The following is a 20,518-nucleotide window of genomic DNA, read 5'->3' as shown; positions in this document are numbered from 1 at the left end:
CCTGGCAGTCAGGTGAAGTTCCCGACGACTGGAAAAAGGGAAATATAACCCCCATTTTCAAGAAGGGGAAAATGGAAGAGCCGGGGAATTACAGACCAGTCAGTCTCACCTCTGTGCCTGGCAAAATCTTGGAGCACATTCTCCTGGAAGGCATGCTAAGGCACATGAAAAACAACAAGGTGCTTGGTGACAGCCAGCATGGCTTCACTAAGGGGAAATCCTGCCTGACCAATTTGGTGGCCTTCTATGATGGGGCTACAGAATTGATGGATAAGGGTAAAGCTGTGGATGTCGTCTACCTGGACTTGTGCAAAGCGTTTGACACTGTCCCACACAACATCCTTTTCTCTAAATTGGAGAGGTATCAATTTGATGGATGGACCACTCGGTGGATAAAGAACTGGCTGGACGGCCGCACACAAAGAGTTGTGGTCAATGGCTCGATATCTGGCAGGAGACCTGTAACGAGTGGTGTCCCTCAGGTATCCATTTTGGAACCGGTCTTGTTTAACATCTTCATCACCGACATGGACAGTGGTATTGAGTGCGCCCTCAGCAAGTTTGCCGATGACACCAAGCTGTGTGGTCCGGTTGATATGCTGGAGGGAAGAGATGGCATCCAGAGGGACCTGGACACGCTTGTGAGGTGGGCTGATGCCAACCTTATGAAGATCAACCATGACAAGTGCAAGGTCCTACACCTGGGTCGGAGCAATCCCAGGCACAGCTACAGACTGGGCAAAGAAGAGATTCAGAGCAGCCCTGTGGAGAAGGACTTGGGGGTGCTGGTCGATGAGAAAATGAACATGAGCCAGCAGTGTGCGCTCGCAGCCCAGAAAGCCAACCGTATCCTGGGCTGCATCAAAAGGAGCGTGACCAGCAGGTCGCAGGAGGTGATCCTGCCCCTCTACTCCGCTCTTGTGAGACCTCACCTGGAGCATTGTGTGCAGTTCTGGTGTCCTCAACATAAAAAGGACATGGAACTGCTGGAACAAGTCCAGAGGAGGGCCACGAGGATGATCAGAGGACTTGAGCACCTCCCGTATGAAGACAGGCTGAGGAAGTTGGGGCTGTTCAGCCTGGAGAAGAGGAGGCTGCATGGAGACCTCATAGCAGCCTTCCAGTACCTGAAGGGGGCCTATAGGGATGCTGGGGAGGGATTCTTCGTTAGGGACTGTAGTTACAGGAGTCAGCTGCAGACTAGTGATGCTTTAAAAAAAATATGAAGACATAGCAATAATGCTGCACATTTGTTGTCCCCTCTTCCATGATGAACCCTATCTATACCCAATCTATATTTTCTTTCTTTGCAGGTTTTGTTTGGGGTCTGGGTTTTTTTTTTTTGTATAATGAGAAGTTAAAATACACCAGAGAATTTAATAAGAGCCAGCAAAGCAGCAGCATCTGTAGATAAGCAGAATACATGCACAGTCTCCATGGTAGAGTTCTGTTTTCTACCATGTTATCCATACTTGCAGCAAGGAAGCAAAGCTCCCACATACTATACACATATACTATTAATAAATATTTGTGAAGTTTTAGTAATGTTATGGAAGGCTAATGGAACAGATTAACTTCTTGGAAGGCAGCAGTGAAAACAATCTCTTATTGCAATGCCATTAGGAGTCAGGGCAGAAAAGACAGGTACCAAAACTTCCTTTCCCATTCCATTTGAACTGATTGCCCACAATAGAAACAAACATTTCCTGTGACATGAAGTTGCCATCAGCTTGTGTAATTCCCAGTTCACTCAGTCTTCTCTTCTCCAGCTGTCTCTTCTTTGCCAAAGTAACCATGAGTTCATGTGCAATTCTGTAATTGCTTTCAGTTTGTTCAGAAATCTCAGCTTGCTCATAAAGCTCCAACTCCTCAGTTAAACATTCAGGTGGTATTTCTTGCCTGAAGCCCTCTACACAGGCTGTCCCATTGCCTGACTGGATAGGCTGAGTATTCCCTAGGTCAGGAAACAATAAGAATGTCATCAACAATCATGCTAAACTGCAAAATAATTTAAAACTCCTGGAATTAAGTTTTCTTCAGTCTTCACATTTTCATCTCATCTCACTCACTTTTTGGATAGCTAGTTAGTGACAGCCACCTATTCCAAATACCGTGTAAGATGTTTGAGGAAAAGGTTTCCTCTTGAGATGACATCAATTTGCCAAGCAATGTAAGACATGTAAGATAGTATGAAAAATACAGTGGCCACATTCTGTTTTCTGCAGAGAAAAAAAAACCAAACCCAAAAAACCTGTGCTGGGAGCACAACTCAGCTCTAACACACACAAAAACAAAAAACAAAACAAAAAAAAAAAAAAAAGAGAATTATCATGAACCAGAAAGACTGTAAAAGAAGCCATTTCTGCTTGCTGGCTGCTCACGCTCTTGTTTCCGTATGACCTGAGGAGGTCCATCAGTTATACAGGCTCTGCTTAGCAGGAAGCACAGATCAGGTTCATAAGGACTTTTCAGTGAAAGTGCACACATGCCATGAAGCACAGATATCCAAAGTGCTTCTCTGCAGCAGGTTTATCCTTCAAGAGATTCCAGTGTTCTGAGACTTACGAACATTCATTTCAGCTAAGTCAATGTAGATTTCATTAGAAAATTTAAGACGATTATGAATTAGGCAATCAAAAAACCTGGGTATACTACATTTACTAGCTTTGGGAGTTTCTTATAGGAAGAAAAAAATACCTTTTGTTCTCTCTGCTGATGCATCCTTCACATCAGAGTGCATTGTTGGTCTAACCAGGACCACACCACATTCTTCATTATTATGGATCATATTATTGGCCATGGTTATCTTGGGTATGTCATGGTGTTCACCTAAGAAGTTCTATGGCAAAGAAATGGAAATCCAACATGTTACGTACAGCTAAAGGGGTGCAAAATTTACATGTTTTAGGTAGCATAAGTTCTATGCATTGGCTAGAATTTTATCATTTGCCTATGCAGGTGATATTGTAAAAGGCATTTTCTTTCTGCAGATAAGAAAGAAAATAAGTATACTGCTTTGGTGAACAAATGTCGTTATCATCATGTGTGACATATAAAAGTTCTAACATAAGGCAGCAAGGTTATAAAGCCAGCCTAAACACAAATTGTTTGCATTAACTTTAGCAGCTATAAGCTTTAGAATTAGTACATTCTGCCTTGAACTTACATTTATGAGTATTCCCTCCTTGCAGTGGTGTATGCCATTGCCCAACAAGGTGCACGTACTACCTGGATATATTGCCACACCAGCACTCTACAAGATGAAATTGGTAGCAGTTTACAAGTAGTTCAGACATTTCCAATTTAACTAGACAGCTCCACTGCAGATCTTTTTATTCATCTAGCAAATTGTGCAACGCAAAGTTGTGTTACCACTCCAGCTTCACAGCTTTGCTAACCAACCTAAGCAGCATACTCAAGTTTGAGGCCTTGGGCATAGTGTTATAGCTACCAGTCCGTAAAAGCTCTGGTAAAGAGTAACTGCATAGTTGTGCATTACACTCGTGTTCTTCACTTAAGCACCTCAACACTCAAAGCCCCATCATTCTTTGAAATGTCCTAACTAGAGTTCGTGTCTGTTCTCTACCATCCCTCTGTGAGAATCAATGGACAAGCTTTTCAAAAAGGGCATTTCATTTGCAGAAAAAATGAAAGGTTTAATGAGAAAATTTGTGGGCAGAGAAAACAAAAGATCACTTCATTCTATTACATGAATCAGTCCAGCAATGCAGCAACAATTATGTCACAGATATACCCTGTTATTACATAATTTTCATATCATCACACGCAAATCAGCATGAGACACTTCACTAGGTACTCTTGGAGGCTACAAGATCCCTGGGACCAATCTCCTTAAACTCAGTAATGTGTAGTTGTCCCAAATGAGTTTGTAAAGGTTCTCTCAAGGGCAACACAAGTCACCCCACTATAGACAATTATTTCCAAGCAGAAACCTTTATTTTAATTTGGGAAACCAGCCACAGTTAAGAATTTTGTACCTTGGCACCATACAGATCTGAGTTTTTCATTAACAGCTCAGCTGAAGTTTGTACTGTTACACCTACAGTTTCACATTGTAACACACAATTCTCCAGCGTTGTTTTACCATGATGGACATCTATATACACAAAAAAGAAATACTGTTAAATTAATCAGTTATGCAAAAGCAAACCCTTCCTACACATAGATGGACTTGTAGCAATTTTGCAGTGTGATAAAATTACTATTTTAATCTTATCCACTTCAGGTCCACATGCATGGTGTGAGCTTATGCTATTTTTTTAGTATAAGCCAGAACCCTGTTGCAAGGGAGCACGAGTCAAGAATTTCTTAGGGGTTCTTTGGCTTTTTTTTTATTTCTTTGGTTGAAAGTGGCAGCAACTATTCTTTTTTTGATTTAATGAGATACTGAATGCACGCATACAGGTTACAAAAAAAAGATACTTTAACACCTTTAAAACCAAATGTCTGTGGAGGCAAAATTTTAATTTTCTGCAAAACCTTCTGCAAAGACAGAAGGACCATGGCCAATAAATTAATTGGGTACAATTTAGAATTATTTGAGCCTCAGTTTGACTGTGCTGTCAGGAAAGTTCTACACTACTTCTACAGCATATGGCATTCCTCAGTGGAGAGGGTTCTTTTTTGGAAAGAGAAATTATTTCCTCTTCCAGGTTGCCTGACAGAGGCTGTGCAGCAGTCAGAGCCAGGCAGCCTTAACAGCAGAAAAATGATCCAGTCAAATGATCTTACCCAAATATAAGAATAAAACACAAGAACCACAATAGCTTAAAAATGCAAAAAGTAGATCTTATTTTGAACTTCACATTATGAGCAAGTCAAAAAAAGGGGGGGAAGCCTGGATATTTATACTTTTAGGGCTCCTCTCTACAGTATTTTGTTAAAAGTAGTAAACTCCAACACTGTGTCCCAGCTTTAATTCTAAGAGCAAATTATGAAAGTCACAAAGAGATCAAGATACGTTTATACTTACTTAAAATCCCCTCCACAGCATCATGTTGCACTAATTTCAAACTGGAGATCCTTATATTGTTTCCTGTACAGTCAACAAAGTTGTCTCTTTTCCCTCGTTTTTCTATCACAATATCATCTGGCAAGCCATAGCCTTGAAGCAGAGGTGAAAGATTCAAGTTTGAGGAATAATTGGTAATAGGTGCTAAATTACAGACATTTAAATATGGAGGTTACAGCGCTGAGGTCTAATATCTTGAATATGATTTTCCACCCAGTGGCCAGGCTACACCATACATCCTCTCTGAACCAAGGTACAGGTTCTGAGAACTCAAGAGTTACCTTACTTCAATGACAAGCTATAAAATGTAAAGTTATTTTAGACAGTTGAGCAAAAGGGTAAGTGAGCTCAAATTTGCCAAGGCCAAAGTTCTCACTCCCAGAATTTACAGGTGAGCAGGGCAATGCAGTAGCCAAGGACACTGACACCTGCAGTCAACTTGCAAAGTGCAGAAGTTCAGAAGAGCAGGCAGAGGTTCCAAAGAGCAAGGGGGTATAAAAGCAGTCACCACCATGACACAAGGCAGGCAAGTGCAGAGGACTTGATATTCTTAGTAAGCTTCACTGAACTTTCATATTTAAGTGAAACTTGGGTCAAAATTTAATGTTCCTGCATTAATGGGCTTCCAGATTAATTCAGATCAGAAAAGAAACTTTCAAACATATGCCAACATTGATTTACAAAACCATCCACAGTTGTCAGCATTCAACCACTTACAGGGAAATTTATGAGCATGTAAAGCTCTTACTGCTTGTCACTGACAAGAATCATGATAGGGAAAGCAATAATGCAACATTTATTAAAGCAGCATGAGTCCTGTCATCAAACTCAGATAAGAAGTGCCTGAGCAGGATGCTAACTTTTAGCCAAGTACCTAAATAAATATGGTAATGTACAAGTAGAAAGCTTCAAAAGAAAAGCCTTTGAACAAGAGTTGGCAGAAAGTTTTAAAGACAGCAGATTTAATGCAAATTTAAGTGACTGACATAGACTGTACTACTAAGAAATCTTTTCCTACTGCTACTGATTTATGGTCACCCCTGGGGAGGTGGTATGGGGCAGTTTACTTCAGTACATAGAGAGAACACTACAGGACAGCAAATAGCACATATAGTTTAACTTCACACCGAAGGAGGTTATTATCCAGGGAAAGAGTTTTGGGAATAATTGTCCTACAGACTACTCGCAGTTTTTCCTAATGTAATGGTTTAAGCCCAGCTGCTAACTCAAAACCATGCAACAGCTAGCTCATTCCCACTCCTTTTATCCCTGCCCCTGCTGCCAGGGGAATGGGGAGTAGAATCGAAAGAATGCAAGTCCCGTGGGTTGAGGTAAGAACAGTCTGGTAACTAAGGTATAACACAAAACCACTACTCCTACTGCTAATAAGGGAAAAGACAAGGGGAAAGAACATAAAACTAAGAGGAAAAAGGAAAAAAAATTAAAAAATAAACACAAGTGATGCACAAACAATTGCTCACCACTCATTGACCGATACCGAGCCCGACCCGAGCAGTGACCTAGCCCTTCCGGGTAATTGACCCCAGTTTATATAGTGGGCATGACATGCTGTGGTATGGAATACCCCTTTGGCTAGTTTGGATCAGGTGTCCTGTCTCTGCTTCCTCCCAGCTTCTTGTGCCTGCCCCTCCTCACTTGCAGAGCAAGAGACTGAAAAGTCCTTGATTGGGGTAAGCTTAACGTAGCAACAACTAAAAACATCAGTGTGTTATCAGCACTGTTCTCATACTGAAAGTAAAAAACACAGCACTGCACCAGCTACTAAGGAGAAAAATAACTGTTACAGATGAACCCAGGGCACTTCGCCATGTTTTGGCTTGCTTAACACTGCACCTCTGAAGTAGCAGCTCTAGTGAAAAGGAAGCCGTGAAAAGATAAGGCATAGAGGAGGAAAGAGTCACCTGCTGTCAGTGGTGCTCAATACACAAGGTCATGGCAATATGCTGTAAGCTCAGTGACTGCCCAGGGGCTAACAGCAATAATCATCCAGTAACACTGACCACAAGGGTTAAATGGGCTGATGCTGCAGGTTCCCATCCAGCTCGAACAACTACTATACAAGCAGAAGGAAAGTCCTTAGGTGCCTTTGCTGCACACTTTTGTCAAGTGTTAATTTTACTGTGATTTCCTGCAGTTGCTACTGCTTTTACCTTTCAACCTTAGGACTGACTTGCACCATAGCTGGAAAAAAAAATAAAAGCTCCACTAAGCAAAGGGACGTTGTGTCTTCAATGAGTCACTCTTTCATCCCCAGAAAGCCACCCAGATGGCCAGCTGCTCAGATTAGTGTCAGCAGCATTATTCTTCATGCTCCTACTTCAAACAGTTTTGGCTGCTCCTATTGCTATCAAAACTTCTCTAACACAAGTCCATGTAAGATTAAATACCCTGGCAAGTACTCATTATTCAGAGTGACTCATACTGAAGATACATACGCATACGCCTTGCTCCTTAAAACAGAGCAGCGTATTCTTTAATAGGTGTGCTATTGCAGCATTTGTATTACTGCTTTCTCAGAGCTAGAAGAGCAGTGAATACCACCCCACAATTTTAGAACAATGTCACTCTTGCAGATAAATAAAGCACTTTAGTGCAACCCTTTATCCTACAGGTGCATTGTCTATCAGCATGTGTATCTAATAAATCAAACATACACAAGAGGACAAGAATGAAAATGACACCCATAAAACAAGGCGGGCAAGAAAAATCAAATCCAGAACAGCAGGAAATTAAACTCCTAGCCTTCTTCTCATTAAGAACTTTTGACAAAACAAAAATGCAGCTAAGTATCTGAACAGCTGCACAAGCCTCAGTGACGTACTGAGTATTACAATGCAGATTGTGCATGCCTAAAGCAGAGGAATTACACTGAGATAGGAGGAACTTTGAGGAAGAGATGCAACTTATCCTACACAAGACAGAAATACAGAAGTATTTAAACCAACTATTTTGCAAGAAAAATGTGATCACATATGCTGTGTCTATTTGAACAGCAAAAATAAATCCACAGCTCCCTCTTCTACCCATGTGCCTCACATAATGTAGATTCAAATTGGCAGCCCCCCCCACACACATCGTTGACAGGCAGTAAATGCCATAAATAGCACTTTGCTCTTGCTCTCTGTATTCACCAGGACAATACTGTCTGGGAGTCTCAGACTGCACCTCTGAAGCACATTAAGACAGGAAAAGAAGTACTTTTAAGTTACTGGTTCTAAAAACTGAAGCCTCTCAGAATGACTTTTCTGCTTCTGAGATTAAAAATGAAAACATCAAATCCCCTATATTTCTTTTGAATCTTCTGTATTATATATATATAAACAGGATTTATCCATACAAATGGTTAGCAGGAAATTATTAATTTGCTGTTAATCATCAAAAATTTGCAGTTTATTTGCAAAAGTAATTACAGCCAATGAAACAGCTTACTCCATCCCGCATTAGACATGGCTCTACAAACAGAAATAGGAACACTTTGAAGAAAAAAAAAATCAAAAAACAAATGCTCCCACCAGTCTCCACAGAAAGTAAATCCTTCTGCAAAGCTTGTTCAATACATTGTTTACTTTAAGGACCTTTATGCTATCAAACCTTCTACCTTCTAGTTCAACTGAATCAGCAATGCAGAACACGTCATCTACAACATAATGACCAGGACAGATGATGACTCTGTCTCCTTCATAACAGGCATTTACAGCTGCCAGTGGATCATTGTGAAACTGTAAAAGACAAACATAATCAGCTCCTGAAAATGCTGTAAAAGTGGATGCATTTATGCCCGTAAAAAGCTTGCTTTTCAATTAAAAGTTGCTGCCTTTGCTTAAAAGAAACCCCTTTTAATGCACCAATAATACAGAATATCTACTTTGAATTTATGAATCATATCACATTCTGGACAAAAACAGGCTTAAAACGTTCCTTCAGTATTTTTGTCATGTCCATTCCCCCAAGAGAAAACTGGGACAGAGACACAGATTGAAGAGCATATGCATCAGAAAGCAAACCTCAATACGGCCTTGGTTTGAAGCCAGCTTTTGAATTGTGCCTTAAGTGACCTACCATGAGTAACTACAGAAACAGACAACAGAAGGTAATGTAAACTCAGCCACTAGATTTGAACTGGTTTGAACACTGACATAACCCTTTACTCCTGCTGCAAGTCACCCCAAGATAGAGTTCAGATATTACAGTAGTAAATATGGGGTCCAGATAGTCTTTTTTCTTGCCTGAAGAGGGCGGGCTGATACCCTTCACAAATACTATTGGGGATTCTGTACTAAAGGATTACAAACAGTGCAGAAAAAGTGCACATTTATTGCTTCCCAGCAAATTCCAGGGTAAGCACAAGAAGAGCACTTTCAATTGTCAAGTTAGAAAATCTGATTTATAGCCCAGAAGTTAATCTAGGACCTTCCCTGTAGCTCCATTGCGGCCATCTGCAAGTCATGAACATGATCAGAAAACAGCAAGCAATTTTATTTGGGCCCAAGGAATTCAAACTGTTAACCGGTAAAGTGGTAAGTCCTGTCTGAATTCACTAGAACTAGACTGCTCTAAAATAAATGTATCTCCTACTCGGAACTAAAACAAGAGAATGACATTTCTTCCTTGAAATTCTAGGTCATTATGAGCAACATCAAAAGAAAACAGTATATCAGAATTATATAGAAGTATTATACCATAATCATGTTTCATTGTAGAATTACAGGTTTATCTCATTTCATACGCACAGGAAGGAAACTGCCTGTATAGAGTACTCAGCAGACAAATGAATTAAAAGAAATTATTTGTATCATCCAGTCTTACCACTTACAGTTAAAATTCTACTGCTTTTTTTGAACTGACAAAAAAAGAACACTACAAATGTAGTGTCTCGTACATGATAAATTAACTTACTCTTCGTTATTGTTTCTCAAGCAGAAAAAAAACCTATTAGCAGTCAGACAAGTCCTGCTGCTGTACCTGTATTTCTTGTTCTTCACCACAAGATTCAGGGCAAAGTTTGTCCCTTATCAATGACTGCAGCATGCTTGCAACCATGGTTGAGGACACAACATGAGTGATCTTGGCACCTGTTGGTCTCAGTCCTTTAGCTTGGAGACTGCTGTATTTTTGGGAACCACACACGTACCTAGAACAAGAGCAGTGAAGCCGTCATTGTTTTATTTAAGACTGCCCATGTATAGTTTCCCATATGGCCCTCCTCCTTGCATAAACCCACCAAGTACCTCAGCAGAGGATGCTCAATTAGTTTTAGCTTTCGTTTTAAGTGCTCTATTTTCTCATGCAATTTTAGGCCTTCCACCATGGAGACATTTTCTACTTCCGAGTCCAAATCACTGCTTGATAGGTGGTTCCTCACATCTAAAAACTTGCTGTAAAGCTCTTCACATTGAGACAAGCAGTTCTGGTAATTGGCCACAAGCCCAGAAGGCACACGGTGTTCAAGGATGTCATAATGCCTGCAGTTCAGAGCAAGGGGTCAATTATTTCACACTAACAATTTTTAAATACAGAATATGAGAACAATTTTTAAACACATTAAGTACATCAGTACTTCAGTCTAGATTCTCTGCAGTTTATATCAACACTGCTAGTTTCTGAAAGCAGCAAACCAAAAATATGAAGAGACACAAATAAATTACTTGCTAAAGAGTTGGCCATCCACCTTGAAAGATTATACGCAATTATCAGAAATCATGGTAAAACAAAAGCATAAGCACAGCTCTAAAAAATGGTAAGTACTTACAAGGTAATTATATATAAAAATTAGTCTTTTAAGCGTTTAATAGAAAAACTGAAATCAAAGAAAAATCCTGTAATGTAAAGTCTCTATTAGCACGAATCTAAACTACCTGAACAAAACTGCAGAATGAGAATAAGAAAGGCTTTATCAGCACCAGATGAAGATGGGAAGGCACTGCACAGCAAAATCTGCACCATCCCAAGAGTAACCTCTACAAATGAAACTGCAAGCCAGAAAATGCCAGCCCATAGCTGCATTGCCAAGGTCAAAAGATGAGGACATCTGCTAGCTAGAGAGTGCCAAGAGCTTCAGGGCCAATTCAAGTAGGACCAATCACGGTCACTACAGAAAAGCTGGACATCAATTAATGACACAAATAAAACAAGATTTAATTATCTCATACCATTTTTGTAGGGAACCAACTGAACACAGTATACATAACTCTATTTGAGAGGCTGTGTGAAATAAAAGCAAAGTTGAGTTCCCTCAACTTTCAGAGATTCTTTAAAGGGTGCACTTAAAGCATGCTCCATGAAAATTTGTAGTCACAGCAGTCAGTATCTATACAGAGTGAACAAAAACACAGAGCCTCACAAAATTTTGGCAATGGCGTTATTAGAAACAGAGTAAGTCAATGCAGCATGATTAACAGCAGATGATTTTATAGCAATATAGAAATACAAAAGATCTGAAGGAAACAATTTTGTACACAATTCATTCTACAGTTTAGAGCACACACTATGAAAGTGCATAAACCTATCTTGATTTTTCAAGCTTTAGTTATGTAGTTCATACAGCTTTACTTAACTAACATGCAATGTAAAGCTACTGTCTGTTCCCATTAAAACAGCACACACCAGACACCTGAGAAGTTTAAAGCATATTGTGTTTCCATGCACTGAAGGTTAACGTTATTCATGTGCTGAAGCATCAGAGAATAAGAAAGCATAACATTCACTTTTCTACTTGAAGATATTTTTTAAACATGTTGGATTCTTGCTAAAATGGCGGTAAGGCCACACAGTCTTAAAAAAAATAATAAAACATTATCCTATGGCACATCATTCTATCCTAGTTTCATGCCATGGCAGATCTCCATGAGGCTGGAAAAACTCAACAACAGAACAGCCATTTGCTGGAGAGAACTGGTATAAACACTTCAGAAACATGTATAGTTTCCATATATAACACTTCCTCCTCATTTGCGTGATATCAGAAAAATACAGGCATATCCCAGTCCTGTTTGAAAGAGTCACATTGTGTCCTGTTTGAAAGAGAGGCCTCCAGCCACCTTTCTAATGTGGAGAATTTACTCATTTTCTTTGTTAAGTACGTGCTACATGCTACATTCTAAATAGCATTTCAGGGTAGGTTGCGAATATTCACTGATTTAGTTCCCCAGTATCACAGCAGTATCAAACCTGTATCTCAATGACACACAAACTTCCAGATACTCATGGTGCTAAGTTATGATACTTACAATTATTCTTTCCAGGTATATTTTATGCTTTGGTTATTTGATACCCTCAAAACTATAACCAGATCATGTCCTTATGCACTGCTTCAGTTCCACATGACAGGACAGCATTTAAAACCAACCTACAGAAAACCTAATGCTGACTAATCCCACTAGGGAAAGCAATGCATACATTCCTCCTTCAACATGACCGATTCATAATTTTTGTTTACATTCAATTCCATTCCAGTTCTTTCTCTACACCCAGAGGCATCAGAGCATCCCCTGCTAGTATTACAGTTCCCATTCACATGAAGGAGGCTATAGCTAGGTCTGGAGTGCCATCTGATGGAAGGTCAAAGATTATAGGGAAAAACAGAGGGTTCAGAAATCAAGTGGCAGTCTCAGCTGCACTCTTTTTCCATAAAAGGTTTTGACTATCAGAAGTGAATGCTGTTAGAATACATTTGCTCAAATTTACCAGTAAGAAAAGTTTTTAAAATCTAGCTGTGTCACTATTCCCACACTACCTTTCCCTGTGGTTCTATCCAAATAATATCAAAGGTTTTGCACTTACAGTTTCAGTCGAGGCTCAACACATCGCACAAAGTAATCAAAATCATCATCCTCCTCCTCATCCCAGGCTCTCCAGATGCACTGGTAGAAGAACCTTTTGAAGCAAAGTAAGCATTTAATCACACAAAGGAGACCACGTTTACCTGAGCAGGAAGAACAGCACTGAAAATGCAAATGTAACCAGTTTGAGAATTCATCTCAAAGCATCAACTTCCCCCAATTCCGTGTTACTGTAAAATATTTAGCACACACAAGTTCTCTGTTGTCTACCTGCATAAAGAGTTTTATTTTGTGCACTAGAGTTGAAAATCCCTAAAAAGCCCAAGTTCCATTTTCATCAAGACAGTGAACAGATAAAAGCTGGATTTGGATGTTGTTTGGTTTTGGGGAGGCATCCTTCAGCTAAACTTTCTTTTTGGCAATGAGCTTGTCACCTCCATCGTTTAAGCTTAGATATCTAATACAGAGTACCTCTCAGCAGAATGTGTCTCTTCTCTCCTTTTTCACCCACCACTTCTGAAATGGCCCATTTTCTAGACAGGAAGGTCATTCCCCCTGTTTTAGCTGTTTCATCCATCTACTGCCTATTTGTACACAGTATTTAGTATACGAAAGCAAGGGAGATGGAAAAGAGACAGAGGTGATAAAGAAAAGAAAATAGAAGACATGAACACTTGAAAAATAGAGAAAATTCAGGGGAGGAGGCAAAAAAGAGAAAAAATAGAATAGAACAGAAAAGAAAAAATCCACCAAAATGTCACAGAAAATAAAGGAACACTGCACTAGAGCCAGCAAGGTGATACAGCCCAAGGAAATCTAGGCAAAAAGAAGGAAAACACAAATTATTTCCTTCCAAGCTCTTGACACAGCAAGCAGACTGACAATAAGCTGCAGCCAAACATACCTGGTTATTGTGTGATTACCTGCAGCTGCAGAGGACACCACAGATTTTTCTTTGCACGCAGTCTTCACACAATACCAGTCACCAGTTTTGCTTTGGAAAGCTTAGCTTGTGGAGCTGTCAGCATGACCACAAGAACTCAGTGCACCACCCACTGGATGCTATCAGAGTGTCATTGTTCAAGACAAAAATTAAACTTTGGGTGTTTTCCTACCTGACATGCTCCACAGCTAGTGCTGTGTTGTCAAACTCTCCTGACTCGTCATACACAACCCACAGCTCCTGCAGCAGTATCTTGCACTCCTTCAGCTCCAAGAGCTCCTTCACGCACTCCAAAGTAAAGGTGCTGTCCAGCGACTCACACAGGAAAGGCTCACTGAGTTGCACAACTGCTTTCAGAGCTGAATACTCCACATCAACAACCTGTTAGAACAAATAGTTCTGAAGATTTCTCAGAACCTTAGCTGAGGAGGGCTAACATGACATGTGTATGTCAGCAGCATGTACTCATCAAATATGTAATGGAAATGCCAGTTTGAACATCCAAGGTTTGCAAAAAGATGTATGACTTGGACACTGAGATACCTAGAAAAGAAATATCCCAAACCAGCAATCCTCAGTGGGTCTGTGACAGGAGCACAATGTAGAAGAGCAATTGTCAGTACCAAAGTGGGCTAAAAGGAAGAATTTTGCTGATTAAAAAAACCACAAAAAAACCAAAAAGCCCTGAGAAATTATCAGATCCTGATACTTGAAAAGATTACATTACACCAGCCAGCTCTGGACCAAGTATTTATTCCCTCTGTGCCCAGTTCTACCTCACAGCTTGCTCACACTGACTTGGTGTTCCCCTTCCAGTTTCAAACAAGGACCCTTAAAAGAAATTTCCATTGCTCTAGCCATCACTAGCAATTAAATATGAAAACATTACTATTTTCTGTCAGCTCCTAAACTTATAAGTGATCTGTCTGTTAGAGGTAAATTATGTTAGTTGGAGACAATGCCTGAGCATTGTCTCTCACTGAGCAACTGCATTCTATTTACCTCAACAAGGACTTCAAATACATTAGTGCGCCAGATTGCCTGCCATCCAGATGGTTCAAGGACCTTCGCCAGGTACTCAGCTGTGAATTCTTTCACTTCAGAAACTTTGCAGTCAGCTAAAGAAATTGAAGACAGCAATTTATGCAAAGATAGAAGTCATTCAGCTCACCAGAAAATGAAAGTAAACACAGTTGGAGTCTTTCATATTTGAAGTTTGAATTCTTTCTGGTTTGTTCATAACCAGCAGCATTTCTGCTGTGCGTCTCTCTCAGAAAGCTGGAGAGACATCTGTTTTGTCCTTCTCTAGAGGAAAAGATTCAGTACTCAAACTTCCAGGTACTGAAGGTTTCAGTGCCAGTAGTATTAAACAGCTAGCCTGTGCCTTACTACACACAAAAAAAGTACTAGTAAGATCAGTTAAAACAAGGCACAGAATCCAGTATTATTACCTCTGCCTTTCAGAGTTTATTTACTTACACTGAAACCATTGCCTCCTGATCCATCAGCAATAGCAGCATAAGTGATCACAGCACACTACATCTTTGCTAAACCCAATTAAGATCACCTTACAGTTTAATACAGAATCAGCTCCACTTAAACTGGATTATTTAATAAGTCACTACAAGAAACCTCACTGCATATTCTGTAAGAAATTACTTACCTAAAATATAATCCTGGTAAGCTTTAAATCGCTCATAAAACAAAAGATGATTGGTGTTAAAAATATCCGGAAAAAGCATATTCTCATTTGGCACAGTCCTTCCTAAAGCAGTCCCTGGTTTATCGCCACTGCCATAATCGCTGCTGGAATCATCATCTTCCTGGAACAGATCTGGGGAGAGGAGTGGGAACAAAGCAAAGCCCACATGCTGTCAGTTCAATGCAATCATCAGTCACTCTATTCCAATAGAATTACTTTTCAGCTCAAGATCTATCACAAACCTGCTTTCTACAACATGTTTTAAATTATCCTCAGTGAAGAGACTGCCTTATTTAGTTACTTGTTCTCTTCTTCAGGATGGTTACTGATTTGGAGAAAACTCCAGGAACAAACTTGCCAACAAAGTTTTCAAGCTGACAAGCAGGTATTCTTTATTGCGGCGCTGGGAGACACGGCGGATAGCTCCTCCTAACGTGTGTCCTTGTATTGCTACATGAGCCGCCCTTATATAGTCCCTGGGCATATGTACATATTCATGAGGCTACATATGGATTACATCATTTTCCAGAAAGTTCCCCGCATGCATACAGAACTGTGGGGGTGGTCTCTGAGGGTCATCTACTTCTTCCAACAATCTCCATCACTTCTGGCAGCCTTTGAAGCACGCGCACTAGATGCTTATACCAGCTTAATTGGTTTGTTAGCACCAGAGGCATAATAATCCTCCTGTCCTCCTACTTATCAGTTGGTTTAACTGTAGCCCATCCTGGACACCTGCCATTCTCAGATACTCCTTATCCCTGTGTCCTGTTCTTCTAGACTGTTTTTCTTAAAATTATGTCAACTATAAAGATTTATCTTGTACAAGAATTCTTACTATGTTCTCTAGCTGTACTTTTTTTTTTTGTTATCATGCAACTCCGTAATTTTCCATTGCTACTGTTACAAAGCCATCAAACTTAACATTACTTAAAACTGATTCTAAAGGTTTATATATTCCCTTTTGTAAATTTGTGCCCCCCCCTTGTCTCATTACCCTATATGAGAAGACGATTTCCCTTTTTGCTGCCACATGGCTGAGCTGCAGCTACATACTAGCTTACTTGGTGACATGGTTCAGTGGGAGGTGTCCCTGCCCATGGCAGGGGGGTTGGAACTAGATGATCTTGAGGTCCTTTCCAACCCTAACTATTCTATGATTCTATAAAATCCTTTAGGTAATACGTTACCATGCATGTACATATTATGCCTTGTTTAGTACACTGCACACTGCCTGCATCACCCAGACGTGGTATCAGTCAATAATCCAACTGCTTTTGTAACCTATAAAACCAGCTAATCCTATACACAACTGATCCAAAACAATGCACAGTACTGTGAGCAAAGAACAAAACATACCCAAGATGCATGATAAAAATTCAATACAAGTCTCAGCTAAAGATGCGTCTTCACAGCTACCCTTAAGTCTTTTCCTGTTCTTCAGTGCAGGCACTGATTTTGCATTTTAATAAATTAACAAATAACATGGAAATTCCAAGGAACATATTCAGTCAGAAGGGGAAGTGTAATTTTTAGCACACTTAAATGGACACTGGTTGAATCTGTTCTTTGAAGGTTACTAGGCAATGATAGCATCCCTTTAGAGTTCTCCAGAAAGTGTCTCCACTTGTGTTCCCATTACAAACTCAGTCATGATTGGTCTTATGGTATCACTCAGTCCTGGTCATCCCTAAGTTCAACAAATAGCATGGAAATGACTGCAGTAAACCAACGGCGATGATGATGTGGTTTTTTCCTTTTCATTAATGCAACACAATCAAGACACCCTCTTTCCCATAACTTGATACTTTAACAATTCCTAGGCTTCTGCATTTTTATTAACTACAGTCTGTCCTTTACCACATATCTAGATGTAATACGCAGATAGACTCTACAACTCATTAGAGTTGTAAAGTAGGTATGCTTTATTCAGCTCTGAGGTGCATGGGGATCACTCCTCCAAAAGCATGCGCACCTTTCCTCTGCCACTCAGTTCATTTGTATTACATATAATGATTACCTAAACATGAGATTGCTTCACACCTAATACATACGCAAAACCTATTTCCGTCTAGTATTATAATTAGTTTTCTGGCATTCGTCCCATTGGTGTGCCTGCGCAGTGCCTCCTGGTGGTGGTCGTTAGGGGGTCGTGAGGATGAAGGCTGCTTCATCACTGCACTTTCACGCAGACTCAATAGGGTTTCGGCTCCTATCCAAACCTCGGGTTCGGTACAAGCCAGTTTTACGTATCTTAAAGCAGAAACTTGTCAAGTTTGCAAATTTTGTTACTCTGGCTATCTTTTGTTCCTTCTCTTTCTAACGATACTATTTAAACAAGAATGTCTTCAATATTAAGCTATGAATCTTATTTACTGGAATTCTGCCTAGCAGCTGTAACTCCTACAATTCTGCTTCACCATTCTAGCAACTTTGACTCTGGTTCTGCTTCACCAAGCACAGCAACTGCTTAAGCAAGCAGGCACAATGTAACCCTTTATTACCAGGTATCAGATGTAGATATGTAAAAGAAAAAAAATCACGTTCTGTTTTTAACTCATCCCTTACATTTCAGGATGCTTCATGAAAGTTAGCAGTTTTGACCTCAAATTTGTTAAAATTTTACATATGTGGGGCAAAACTCAATCAGCAAAACCTAATCAGAAACAGTGCATGAGTCAGTTACAAGTGTTTAGGCAATGTAAATTTTCTTTGTAGCAGAAACACAAATAAAGGAAAAGCTGATTTTAAATCAAGAACGATTTATGAAATATTTTAAGCGCTTATTGTAGAACTGTAGCTATGCTGTAAATAAGGGTTTTTTTCCTACACACGCATAATCAGATCCAGGAACTACAATAGCCATACCCTGTACTAGAGCACAGCATACACTCCAGAACAAGCCATTTAATTCAGCTTGCACTTTGTTTACAAACTGCAAGCCTGTAACTTCGTATCAATAATGACCTGGCACTGAGCAATGATATTCCCTAGATACTAAAAGCGTCGATATTCCCATGCTGCGCTATTAAAGCAGAGGGCAGCGGTCTCTTCCAGGAAAGCGTTTTTCCTGTCAGCGTTTCAAACGCACGGATGTTCCTGGACGCCGACGCAAGTGTCTGCGGTTTGTACCCGAGACACCCCCCACGCTCACAGCATTAAAAAGAAGGACCGCTGTGTTCGTGTGCGCAGACTCCGGTGTTCCACCGCAGGGCCCCGCTCCCGGCGCGGTCCCGCCCCACGCACCTGCGGCCTCACGCACCGGGAAGCGCCGAGACGCTGCCGGGCGCGGCTCAGGGCGCCGCAGCCCCGTCCCGCCCGGGCGCGCCGGAAGCTGCACAGCAGAGGCTGAGGCGCGGCGAGCCCCTCCGCGGCCTGCTCTGGCTCACAGCCGCCCGCCTCCGCGGCCGCCTCACTGCCCGGCCGAGCCCCACTGCGGCTGTAGAGCCGGCCCCGGCAAACCGCGCGCCCCCGCCCGCGGCCTTCCCCGCGGTTCGCCGATCTCCTCCCGACCGCCGCCAGAACCGGGGCGCGCCCGGCCGCAGGCGGCCCCCGCGGGACGGGCAAGCCCCCACCTCGCTTCGCCTCCCCGGCGCGCTCCTGCCCGGCGGCGCTGCCCGCGGCTCCGTCCCGGCCCTCGCGCTGCGGCCCAGCCGCGCTCTCCGGCAGCCGCTGCTCCTCCATGCTGCGCGCGCCAAAAGTTCAAACTGCGCCAGCGCCACACCCCCCACAACGGCACCGGCAGCGGCTGCTCTTATTGGCTAGCGGCCGCCGCGGGAGGGCGGGGCTGCGCTGCGTTAAACAGCCAATAGCGGCCGCCCTCCCCCAGAGCCGCTGTCCCCCTCGCGTCGCCCGCGCAGCCCCCGGGAGCCTGGCGCGGGTGCGGCCGCGCTTGGCTCCCGGCTCCGGGCCCGGGCCAGCGGCCGCGCAAGGGGCGCGTGAGCGGTTTTAGCGCGCGGGGCTCCGCCGGGCGCGTTCTGGAGCCCCTGCGTTTCGGCTCCCGCGCTCTCGGCGCCGGCGCCGCCCGCTCGTCACCGACGCCTCGCAGCCCAGCGCGGCTCTTCCCGCCGCCGTCCGTGTGGTGAGCTGTCAGTGCAAGTGCCAAGGCCTGAAGGCAGACCGATGCGAGCAACGCTGGGCAGCTGAAGAGGTTCATTCTGAATGTGTTTAACCTACCAGATCCTGAGCAAAGAAAAGGTGACTGCAGGACGGGAGGGAAGTAGAGAAAGGAGAACCCCAGCCGCTGCAGGGAGCATTCAGTGCCCAGGGGATCATTGCCTGAAGCATTCACTTCTCCTCCAAATAAGAGCTATTTTCAGTCGGCTTTTGGAACAGTTGCTTCAGAACATAAACGGCCACGAGAGGGCTGCCTTAGGTTTAAACAGCTCCCAGCTCAGAGTTCGTGTTCACTTCCTGAACGTTGACAGCTTTCACAGTAGCAGGGCAGTGCCTACAGCAGTTTTCAGATCCGGAGCAAGCCAACAGCCCTGTCCATCCCGACATCACACGAGTCTGAGTCGCCGCGGGTCCGCTGAAACCAACCGTTGCCCATCGTAACCCCAAAAGGAAAGAGTTTCTCAGTCCCGAGGCCTTGTCTGTAGCGTGCCATCAGAACTTAACCGTTGCACTGGCCATGCATGTCTAATACTGATGTAGTTTTCACCTATCCTAATGAGATGGAAAAGTCCACTAAAACATATAAATTTCACCATGAATCCTATTTCTGGGGGAAGGTCAGCCTTGAAAGCAGAATGTGCCCATAAATGAAGTGTCTCTAAAATTATTTAAGTAATTAAGAGTTGGAAGTTTGTCCCTACTAAACTTACAATACAATGGAACACGGTGTTATATTTGAAGTGGGTTCCCCAAAATTTAAAGAGCAGAGTGACGCAGTCATTCACAGCATCAAGATTCTGCAATAGGCAACACACATTTGTATATTCACGCATGGGAATTTCTCTGATATGAAAGAAACTCCACAGAACGAGTAAGGGTTTTGAATCCACCCTCAGCAACACATACTAGGAAAACTGTATTTCAGC

General features: G+C 42.1%; 1 protein-coding gene across 1 annotated transcript; it reads right to left on the bottom strand.

The window, feature by feature from the left end:
- Nucleotides 1–1,357: 1,357 nt before the first annotated feature.
- Nucleotides 1,358–19,190, bottom strand: SHCBP1 (SHC binding and spindle associated 1). The gene is made up of 13 exons (XM_065663267.1): nt 19,052–19,190; nt 15,438–15,608; nt 14,777–14,892; nt 13,947–14,155; nt 12,833–12,925; nt 10,282–10,515; nt 10,016–10,184; nt 8,652–8,772; nt 4,994–5,125; nt 3,999–4,117; nt 3,167–3,253; nt 2,698–2,839; nt 1,358–1,954 (listed from the first exon to the last, which is right to left on the bottom strand). Exons 1-13 carry the CDS (start codon nt 19,158–19,160, stop codon nt 1,620–1,622), a joined length of 2,037 nt encoding a protein of 678 aa, XP_065519339.1. The 5' UTR covers nt 19,161–19,190; the 3' UTR covers nt 1,358–1,619.
- Between the last annotated feature and the right edge of the window lie 1,328 nt (nt 19,191–20,518).

This window comes from Lathamus discolor, chromosome Z, assembly GCF_037157495.1.
Source record: "Lathamus discolor isolate bLatDis1 chromosome Z, bLatDis1.hap1, whole genome shotgun sequence".
Lineage (NCBI taxonomy): Eukaryota > Metazoa > Chordata > Aves > Psittaciformes > Psittacidae > Lathamus > Lathamus discolor.
This window is presented reverse-complemented; position numbering and strand designations above follow the sequence as displayed.

Bases quoted from the DNA above. Each gene is read 5' to 3' on its own strand.
- SHCBP1 (XM_065663267.1), bottom strand. From the start codon at position 19,160: ATGGAGGAGCAGCGGCTGCCGGAGAGCGCGGCTGGGCCGCAGCGCGAG. The intron at 14,156-14,776 runs GTAAATAGAATG...TTGTTCTAACAG, and splicing joins TATTTGAAGTCCTTGTTGAG to GTTGTTGATGTGGAGTATTC. The intron at 3,254-3,998 runs GTACAAAATTCT...TTCATCTTGTAG, and splicing joins CAGATCTGTATGGTGCCAAG to AGTGCTGGTGTGGCAATATA.